The sequence below is a fragment of the Mytilus trossulus genome, chromosome 2 (assembly GCF_036588685.1).
Source record: "Mytilus trossulus isolate FHL-02 chromosome 2, PNRI_Mtr1.1.1.hap1, whole genome shotgun sequence".
In the NCBI taxonomy this organism is placed as follows: domain Eukaryota; kingdom Metazoa; phylum Mollusca; class Bivalvia; order Mytilida; family Mytilidae; genus Mytilus; species Mytilus trossulus.
Genome location: NC_086374.1, coordinates 1,631,466 through 1,643,122, shown reverse-complemented (window position 1 = coordinate 1,643,122; position 11,657 = coordinate 1,631,466). Strand labels below are relative to the sequence as shown.

General features: G+C 35.5%; 1 protein-coding gene across 1 annotated transcript; it reads right to left on the bottom strand.

Moving 5' to 3' along the window:
* Positions 1 to 6,606: 6,606 nt before the first annotated feature.
* LOC134706221 (E3 ubiquitin-protein ligase TRIM45-like) lies at positions 6,607 to 11,428 on the bottom strand. The gene is made up of 2 exons (XM_063564962.1): positions 10,981 to 11,428; positions 6,607 to 8,862 (listed from the first exon to the last, which is right to left on the bottom strand). The coding sequence occupies exon 2, from the start codon at positions 8,852 to 8,854 to the stop codon at positions 7,529 to 7,531; it is 1,326 nt and encodes a 441-aa protein (XP_063421032.1). The 5' UTR covers positions 8,855 to 8,862; positions 10,981 to 11,428; the 3' UTR covers positions 6,607 to 7,528.
* Positions 11,429 to 11,657: the final 229 nt, after the last annotated feature.

Here is an 11,657-nt window from a genome sequence, read left to right as displayed (position 1 = left end):
CCACCAACGAATAAAGCTACTATTAAGCTACCAATCCTGTACAGAAGTACATTAAACACCACCAACCAATAAAGCTACCATTCCTGCACAGTAGTACATCATACAACACCAATCAATAAAGCTACCATTCCTGTGCAGAAGTACAGCATTCACCACCAACCAATAAAGCTACCAATCCTGTACAGAAGTACATCAAACACTACCCATCAATAAAGCTACTATTTAGCTACCAATACTATACAGAAGTACATTAAACACCACCAACCAATCAAGCTACCATTCATGTACAGAAGTACATCATACAGCACCAATCAATAAAGCTTCCATTCCTGTACAGAAGTACATCATACACCACCAACCAATCTAGCTACCATTCATGTACAGAAGTACATCATACACCACCAATCAATAAAGCTTCCATTCCTGTACAGAAGTACATCATACACCACCAACCAATCAAGCTACCATTCATGTACAGAAGTACATCATACAGCACCAATCAATAAAGCTTCCATTCCTGTACAAAAGTACATCATACAGCACCAATCAATAAAGCTACCATTCCTGCACAGCAGTACATCATACAACACCAATCAATAAAGCTACCATTCCTGTGCAGAAGTACAGCATTCACCACCAACCAATAAAGCTACCAATCCTGTACAGAAGTACATCATACACCATCAACCAATAAAGCTACCATTCCTGTACAGAAGTACACCTTACAGCACCAACCAATAAAGCTATCATTACTGTACAGAAGTACATCATACAACACCAACCAATAAAGCTACCATTCCTGTACAGAAGTATATCATACACCACCAACCAATAAAGCTACCATTCCTGTGCAGAAGTACATCATAGACCAACAACTAATAAAGCTACCATTCCTGTTTAGAAGTACAGCATTCACCACCAACCAATAAAGCTACTATTAAGCTACCAATCCTGTACAGAAGTACATTAAACACCACCAACCAATAAAGCTACCATTCCTGCACAGCAGTACATCATACAACACCAATCAATAAAGCTACCATTCCTGTGCAGAAGTACAGCATTCACCACCAACCAATAAAGCTACCAATCCTGTACAGAAGTACATCAAACACCACCCATCAATAAAGCTACTATTTAGCGACCAATACTATACAGAAGTACATTAAACACCACCAACCAATCAAGCTACCATTCATGTACAGAAGTACATCATACAGCACCAATCAATAAAGCTTCCATTCATGTACAGAAGTACATCATACACCACCAACCAATCTAGCTACCATTCATGTACAGAAGTACATCATACAGCACCAATCAATAAAGCTTCCATTCCTGTACAGAAGTACATCATACACCACCAACCAATCAAGCTACCATTCATGTACAGAAGTACATCATACAGCACCAATTAATAAAGCTACCAATCCTGTACAGAAATACACCCAACAACACCAATTAATTGAGCTACCATTCCTGTTTAGAAGTACATCATACACCACCAACCAATAAAGCTACCAATCCTGTACAGAAGTACAGCATACACCACCAACCAAAAAAACTACCAATCCTGTACAGAAGTACCTAATACACCACCAACCAATAAAGTTACCATTCCTGTTTAGAAATACACCCTACTCCACCAACCAATAAAGTAACCATTCCTGTTAAGAAGTAGACCTTACACCACCAACTAATAAAGCTTCCATTCCTGTACAGAAGTATATCATACACCACCAACCAATAAAGCTACCAATCCTGTACAGAAGTACATAATACAGCACCAATCAATAAAGCTATCATTCGTGTTTAGAAGTACAGCATACACCACCAACCAATAAAGCTACCATTCTTGTACAGAAATACACCATACACCCCATACCAATCAAAGCTACCATTCCTGTTAAGAAGTACAGCATACACCACCCACCAAAAAAGCTACCATTCCTGTTCAGAAGTACAGCATACACCACCAACAAATAAAGCTACCAATCCTGAACAGAAGTACAGCATACACCACCAACCAATAAAGCTAATAATCCTGTACAGAAGTACATCATACACCAACAACCAATAAAGCTACCAATCCTGTACAGATGTACCTCATACAGCACCAATCAATAAAGCTACCATTCCTGTACAGAAGTACATCATAGACCAACAACCAATAAAGCTACCAATCCTGTACAGAAGTACATCATACAGCACAAACAAATAAAGCTACAAATCCTGTACAGAAGTACATCATAGACCAACAACCAATAAAGCTACCAATCCTGTACAGAAGTACATCATAGACCAACAACCAATAAAGCTACCATTTCTGTACAGAAGTACATCATACAGCACCAACCAATAAAGCTACCAATCCTGTACAGAAGTACATCATAGACCAACAACCAATAAAGCTACCAATCCTGTACAGAAGTACAAAATAAACCAACAACCAATAAAGCTACCAATCCGGTACAGAAGTACATCATAGACCAACAACCAATAAAGCTACCAATCCTGTACAGAAGTACATCATAGACCAACAAAGCTACCAATCCTGTACAGAAGAACATCATACACCACCAACCAATAAAGCTACCAATCCTGTACAGAAGTACATCATAGACCAACAACCAATAAAGCTACCAATCCTGTACAGAAGTACATCATAGACCAACAACCAATAAAGCTACCAATCCTGTACAGAAGTACATCATAGACCAACAACCAATAAAGCTACCATTCCTGTACTGAAGTACATCATACAGCACAAATCAATAAAGCTACCATTCCTGTTTGGACGTACACCTTACTTCACCAACCAATAAAGCTACCAATCCTGTTTAGAAGTACATCATACACTACCAACCAATAAAGCTACAAATCCTGTACAGAAGTACATCATACAGCACCAACCAATAAAGCTACCATTCCTGTACAGAAGTACATCATAGACAACAACCAATAAAGCTACCAATCCTGTACAGAAGTACATCATAGACAACAACCAATAAAGCTACCAATCCTGTACAGAAGTACATCATAGACCAACAACCAATAAAGCTACCATTCCTGTACAGAAGTACATCATACAGCACCAACCAATAAAGCTACAAATCCTGTACAGAAGTACATCATAGACCAACAACAAATAAAGCAACCAATCCTGTATAGAAGTACATCATAGACCAACAACCAATAAAGCTACCATTCCTGTACAGAAGTACATCATACAGCACCAAGCAATAAAGCTACAAATCCTGTACAGAAGTACATCATAGACCAACAACCAATAAAGCTACCAATCCTGTACAGAAGTACATCATAGACCAACAACCAATAAAGCTACCAATCCTGTACAGAAGTACATCATAGACAACAACCAATAAAGCTACCAATCCGGTACAGAAGTACATCATAGACCAACAACCAATAAAGCTACCAATCCTGTACAGAAGTACATCATAGACCAACAAAGCTACCAATCCTGTACAGAAGAACATCATACACCACCAACCAATAAAGCTACCAATCCTGTACAGAAGTACATCATAGACCAACAACCAATAAAGCTACCAATCCTGTACAGAAGTACATCATAGACCAACAACCAATAAAGCTACCAATCCTGTACAGAAGTACATCATAGACCAACAACCAATAAAGCTACCATTCCTGTACAGAAGTACATCATACAGCACCAACCAATAAAGCTACAAATCCTGTACAGAAGTACATCATAGACCAACAACCAATAAAGCTACCAATCCTGTACAGAAGTACATCATAGACCAACAACCAATAAAGCTACCAATCCTGTACAGAAGTACATCATAGACCAACAACCAATAAAGCTACCAATCCTGTACAGAAGTACATCATAGACCAACAACCAATAAAGCTACCAATCCTGTACAGAAGTACATCATAGACCAACAACCAATAAAGCTACCATTCCTGTACTGAAGTACATCATACAGCACAAATCAATAAATCTACCATTCCTGTTTGGACGTACACCTTACTTCACCAACCAATAAAGCTACCAATCCTGTTTAGAAGTACATCATACACCACCAACCAATTCAATAAAGCTTCTATTCCTGTTTAGAAGTACACCTTACACCACCAACCAACAGATCTAGAGCTACCATTCCTGTTTGGAAGTACGCCTTACTCCACCAACCAATAAAGCTACCATTCCTGTATTGAAGTACACCTTACACCACCAACCAATAAAGCTATCATTCCTGTACAGAAGTACTTTATACACCACCAACCAATAAAGATATGCCATTCCTGTTTAGAAGTACACCTTACACCACCAACCAATAAAGCTACTTTAGCGTATGATGGCAGTGTAACCATGTCACTGGCTTTGTATCGTTGGGAACAACTCCATTTAAACTTTTTAAAGAACTAAAACAGGTCTCTAAAAAAATATTATAAATCTATCTCACGTGCACCAGTCATATAAGCTGTAGTTTTTATGACACTGGCATATGACATTCTATGATCGCTGGACTTATATAAATCGGTGGCAGTCACCTATAAAATAGCCTCTTGTGTATATGACAGTACTGAACCATAAAACAGTAATTCACAGTAAGTATAATTTGCATATCAGATTTGCCAAAGGCCTAGTTTTTTTTTAAGCTGTGAAATAAAAACTATTTGTTTCTTTGAAAAAAATAAGGGTAAGTGCCGGATTTGTAACGACAATCCAGAAGTGTATTACAAAATGATACAGTTTGCAAGTATATAGTACCTTGCACTGTTGCTCGTCAACGATTAACAAAATGATACAGTTTGCAAGTATATAGTACCTTGCACTGTTGCTCGTCAACGATTAAGCATAGGACTTCAGATTTAATACTGAGAATGTTGAAAATATGCTTTTCTTTCATAGTATGATAAATGGTCATGTGGCATATGCCTCAATCAGACAGGAACTCAACAATATAAGAAAGTTAAAGACATCTGGTATAGTTCTCACGTCTCGTAGACAAGGGTCAGAAATATTGCATCACAGTCTAATCATCTAAGTTTCCTACTTGACATGGGCTGTTAGTGTCGCAGATAAAAATATAGATGTATGTTATGTCCAGTGGCAAATATAAGTTAAAATGAAAAAGGTAAAATACTAACTTCCAGAATTCCAGTCTATTACGTCACATTTACTATAAAAGCTTTCTTTAACTTAGGAAGTAAACCGCTCCCCTACACACACACACACCAATGATTCTGTATCATAAATATCGATACATATGGTAAAATTGTTATGTGTCCATCGACCCTCATAAACTCTCCTACACCTCTGTAAGTTGCATATTGGAACGGACGGTAACACTTGATGTGAAATAAATATCATTAAATTTGCTTTGTACTAAATACGATTTAAACGTGCTATAAAAAATACGAATATGTTGTATGATTGCCAATGAGACAACTCTCGACAAGAGAACAAATGACGTAGAAATTAACCACTAAAGGTCACCGTACAGCCTTCAGCAATTAGCCAAAAAACATATTATAAGTTATAACAGGCCGCAAAATGACATGTTAAATAATTCAGAAGAGAAAACCGTTTGCCTGACAAATGACCAACACAAATTTGGAAAACAAATGTGGTAAACGTAAACAAACGGCAACGTTCACAATAATAAGGAAGACATGTCACCCAAAACCGATATTATCCTAGCTGACCAGTCTTGGATATTATTCCTCAACATGCCCAATGAGCGAATGGGCGCGCTTAGTGAAGAAAAAGCTATTTTCCGAGTCTAGTTTGACCTGGTCGGTAATCGAACGATTCCCATGCCCAGACGGTTATTGTAAATGACATGTTATATTTGCCTGGTACTGTGAATCTGAATTAAACACAACCACTATTTGATCCGTCTTTATTAGTTTTACTTGTAGTTATTTTAATTAAAAGGTTTGATAAAAAGAATAACACGACACAATGCTACCGTACTTTTGTTAATGGTAAGATGGTCACTCGTTGTGTTTTCAAATGAGCTCACGGTGTTTCAGAGCTTACAGCTGTTTTACCATTTGACCCCTTATCAGCTGTGTGTATCCAAAATAATCTCTGCTTCAAATGCCAACAACTAACCGCTTTTTTTTCAAAATAAGCAGAAAATTCACTGTTCTTAATGTCATTGAAGAACAATAAATACCACAATTTTTAAATTAAATTCATATTAATATAAAAAGAAGATGTGGTATGATTGCCAATGAGACAACTATCCACAAAAGACCAAAATGACACAAACATTAACAATTATAGGTCACCGTACGGCCTTCAACAATAAGCAATGTTAAAACCATGCTTATAAATATAGCCTTCTGTTTAACGTTTTGATTAGAAAAGAGCCTGAACCCTGCTTTGGACTAAAAATGGTCGACGATCGGTGAGATTTTCTAAAGGTACAAATTCCAGAGAAATTTTGTCATCAAAAACAAAAATGTTTGTGTAATCTCTAACACTGCTAGCTTGGGGATGTGTGCATATAGTATACAAGGAATGATAATCGAAGCCATGTCCTACACTATCGTCGAGGTATACTTTTCATCTCAATCGACTTTCGATTCTCACAGATGATGTACGTAAATATGGTAAAGTAAAGCCATTTAATATATTCATTCAGTCATTTTATTCTTGCAAAGAAATAAATAGCAAACGCAGTTGCAAATGTATGTATAAAACGAAAATTATCAGCATCTACTGAGAATATTGGACGAAATGTGAGGCTCTCTTTAAGTTTTACCTTTCGTTTAGGTTTGCTCTTCAAAAGGGCATATATTTGAAACATGTGTCTTCTTAATTAATATGACCCTGGACTCTTTCGCAGAAAAATGTTTGGGTATTTGACAGCACCCTCGGAAGCACAAAAGATTAATAAAACACCAGAGTCACATATGTCATGTGTATGTAAATATATTTTAAATAGAATTTAGCATGAAAGCCCAACATACGATAAATGCCCACAAATATAAATAACAATCTGCGTAGTCTATATAAGGTATTGTAAAATTGAATAGTTTTTCTTAACACAAACTTGTTTAGTGAAAAAACGATATTCACCAAGCCCTATTGGACCCTAAAGCTTTGAAGAAATATATAACTGCTTCTATCAATTCAGAGACAACAATGGGTAATATAGCTATACCAGTGAACATTGTGTGTTATTAACCAGCTCGGGAACGAAAGTTTTTATATAACTCAAAGATGTGTCAATCCCAAACTGGCATAAGCAAAAACACATATCAATTATTATACATGGGGGAAACTCTTGGTGGTAAGACAAATTATGCATTACTGTACATGTATATTATCAACAGGTAATTGCATATGTCCTTTCATCAAGGCATATAAGTTTAAATATAAATGCATTTGACATGTAAACAAATATATGTAATGTAGAGTTAGCTCTTATAAATGGAACACATTAAATTAAATTTGTTTAAAACCTCATTAGAGAACCTCAAAGACAATAGATTTCTTGCACCAGTTTGATGGTCTTAATTATCCTTTAACATAAGAGACAGCAGCAGAAAGTGATATATATAGAAATAAAAATAAGCCACAGATTGCGTCTGGAAAGTTGTCTGTTTCGTCGGACATTAAGGCACATATTCTACTTATTGTTATCAGCATAAATGTTGGCACTAAGACTAGAATAATGTTTTGTATAGAAAATATGGACTTTAATGTGCCACGAATTGTTCTTCTCGGTTCCGAAGGCACATGCAAGAACATTTTTTCGTTTGGTTCTGTTTTTGTTCTTCCGAATCTGAAAACATTAATATCCTTCCAGGAATATAATTTACCAGGATTGAACGTGAACTTTTTAACAGAGATATTCTTATTATGAATTGATTCTCGTATTGCATCTACATTTTTTTTGTACTGAGCGTAACACTCGAGAAGTTCCAAACTCATATCGTCCTCCTGTAGATCCTCTAAAAACCGACAAACAGAATGAGCCTTGTCCGTAAAGTCATTCAAAGATTTCTTATAGTTATTAATGGGCATTAAATTTTCAAGTTCGATCGTTGTCATAACTTTCACTTGTTGTTCAGCGATTTGGTCTATTGTGTTTGTTAAGTCCCGTGCTTGTTTCCGAACATCCTTAATGCAGTGTGTGGTGTTATCTTTAATGTCTGTCGACAACTTGTCCAACTCCTCGACTGTATTCTTCACTGATCGAACAGACGTGTTCAGAGAGTCCATTTCTTTTTGTAGGAACTCTCTTGCATGTTCTAGTTTTTTACCCAGTGTACATGTATCATGTGATTTGTGTGACTGAAGGATACAATCTATACAGACAGCAATGTTACAACTGGAGCAAAACATACTCAGAATATGTTCCGAATGTTCAGTGCACTGTTTTTGAGAAGACATGCCCGTGCCCATGTTTCCAGTTTCAATACGCATGATATTGAGAGTTTTGGAGGGATCATGTTTGAACAGTTTGTGTTCGTGGATACAGAATTTACATATATCGATATCACAATCCACACATCTGTACTGAGAAACCAACCAATCACGTTCACACACGTTACACGTACTAAAGTAAGGTTTAGAACCAAGTTCATCCTGTATACAGTTGACATAAAAGTTTGGCGGGAAATCTTTGATTCCTCCCCTCGGAACACATATATCTGACCGGCATTGTGGACACCTAAATAGCCGACCAGAAGATGAAGAGTGCCGAACGAAATCTTGTAGGCACTGAAAACAAACAGAATGATGGCATGGTAGGATCCTTGGGTCGTTGTATTCGTCCATACAAATTGGACACTGGAGAATTCTTTCTCTCAGTCGCTCTATCTTATCTTCTTCCATCATTTTCGTTTCTGAAAAATACATGAGTCGTTTATGATATTTATATAGAAATCTCGAAATATAATATAAGTGTGGACACATATCAGTGTGGATAGTTTGTTTGGATGTTTGACGTGTTTTCTGACAAAAAGGAGTTCTTTGGGTTTTCCCATAGGGTTCCATATTGTTAACTGTGTTGCACAATGACAGCCAACCTGAACATAAGCAGTATTTTTATTTAACATTTTGTTTGTTGTGTTCAGGACTGTCATCATGGTCATGTTACTGTATTGCCTACCAAATTATTATCATGATTATGATAGAATATGTTCCACATCTTTGATTTGGGATACATTTTGTAGCTATGAGAGGAACACTTATAAGTTCAATTATGATTTGATTTTTTTATGTATTTGCGTACTTTTTTTATTGTTCTATTTTATAATATAATCATGACAATAGTTTTCCCGATTTGTTTGCACTATAAGCAGTCAACGTGTCATATTTATTGTTAAAATATGTAGCACATTTTATTGATATCTAGTACAATATAAAGCATAAATTGGAATTTAGCCTAAAATTGTAGAAGTATTGGAAAGCTAACGTATAGATGCAACTCTATGATTAGCTTATAGATGCAACTTTATGATTAGCTATGATTTTTTTTTAAATCGGATTAAGAAACAAGATAGGTGTTTAACGAAATTATTTGATAAAGGTTATTAGAAAGTTCCGGTAAATCCTTATGAGGGGTTTAAGACCAGCATATATAAAGTCCTTGACAGGTACCATGTGATTAAGGTTCTGTGTTTAGTTTTATAAAATTCTGCCTAGCGGTTCAGAAGCAGTAATAGATACAAACGGAAACAAACAAACGGAATTTAAAAGGGAGTATTATTATACGGGAACCATAAACGTAGACTGTTCGAATGTCAATTGATTTTATAAATAAACAACTGCACTACCCGCATTAATCAAGTCTCAGACGTCATGTCCTTTGGCACAAACTTAGACATTTGTTAGAGGGGCAGATCATGATATGAACCGCGAACATAAGTTTATATCTTTCATTAATTACAGTTTGTTATGTAATCATGTAACTTTAAATAGATTTATATAAGTCTGAACTGCAATGCCTAAGGTTTCATCAACCAGGTGAATCTATTTAATAAAATTCGAATATTAAGTGATAATACACACGTTGAGACACACGTATATCTGTATATAATTTATCAAGATTTAAATTTCGTCATTTTGAATATCGTAATAAAGAATCTAAATAATATCTTATTGAATAGATTGACATACATGTAATGATTTTATTAATACTTAACATAAAATAAGATCTGTACAAATGATCGCAGACCCTTCACAGTGTCAGTTAGACCATAGAATGTATGTCTTACATTAGCGAACGATATCAATATAATTGAACTGACATTAAAGGGACTTTTAAAAAGCCGTATTCTGTCAACATTCCTCGGATGTCGCATTTGTTGAGGTTTCATGATAAGCAGCATATTTGAACTAGGTGTTAACGTTGCCATATTCTCAGAATTCAATTAGGTATTTGAAACTGATGAACGACAAATTGTAGTAAATATTTTTTTTTTATCAAGAACTGAATAAGACGTGAACCAGTTTGTATATATATAGTTTTGTAGAATAGTCTGCACAACTAACTTCCTCTGTCACACATTTCTGGAATCTAGAAAAAAAAAGTGGCATTCTGCTTACTTGTAGGCTGGCATTTAAGTGGCATATAGTTTAATTACCAACTCTTGACTTGTGGTGCTTTCGAAAAATTGCTGATGAAAAGTTTTAATACAAAAAAAGAGATGAGGTTAAAACAATGAACACTATGCTGACATCCAACTTTTATAGATTATAGATAATAATCAACCTTAAATTCTGCTGTGTATTCTATTCTCATTCTATATTTTCTTTTGTTTGTTTGAAATACACCACAACCATACACCCACCCCCACCCCTCACGGGTCGTTGACAAATATGGTCACCCACGGTTTCATTGACTCTGTCCATTTGTCAATCTGTCCACATAGATATTTTAAGAAAAATCTAAAACACAGTTGATATATAAATTTCTGTTTACAGTTATACGTAATAAACATGGTATTAAATATACTTACATCTTACTTATAAATCCATCAACAAACAACCTTAGTATTGATTTGTGTATTGCTCAGACACCACACTGTGTACAGTAAATCTTTTGTGTACTTCATATTCTTTAAGGTTGAAATTAACATTAAGTTCACCTATTTTCATTTGTATGTCGTTGACCCGCCTCAATTAAAGATGATATGAATGGATATATCTAGAAAAAGTCCAATGTAACACAAAAATATTTCCCTTAGGCCTATCCTTTGTGTTTCTCATTTCACTATCTTCACTTTTTAACGTTCGCACATCGTATTTATGCGAGCCATATTAAAACCATGAAGTCAGATTCTTATTTTTGTACAATATGAGAACCGAAACGTTACAAAATAGAAAATTTTACAATTATCATCCCAGACATATTTACAATACTTTTGCGGCTAGATTTGAAATAATTGTATAGGGAGTAATCGAAGTAATAAAACTAGGCACTTAAGGGGATTTTGTAGATTTTGGTAAAACGATGTGTTTTGTTGAACAGGAAGACCACGTGACTGTTAAAATAAATGACGGTAAACATCGATAAATCTAGGCTCTGATATTAACTATCAAGTTAGCTAAAGTTATGAGCGCTTTACTTCGGACGAATGTTCCTAGTAAATCCAAATAACAATTTATTAAAGTAAACCATTATAGGTCAATGTAC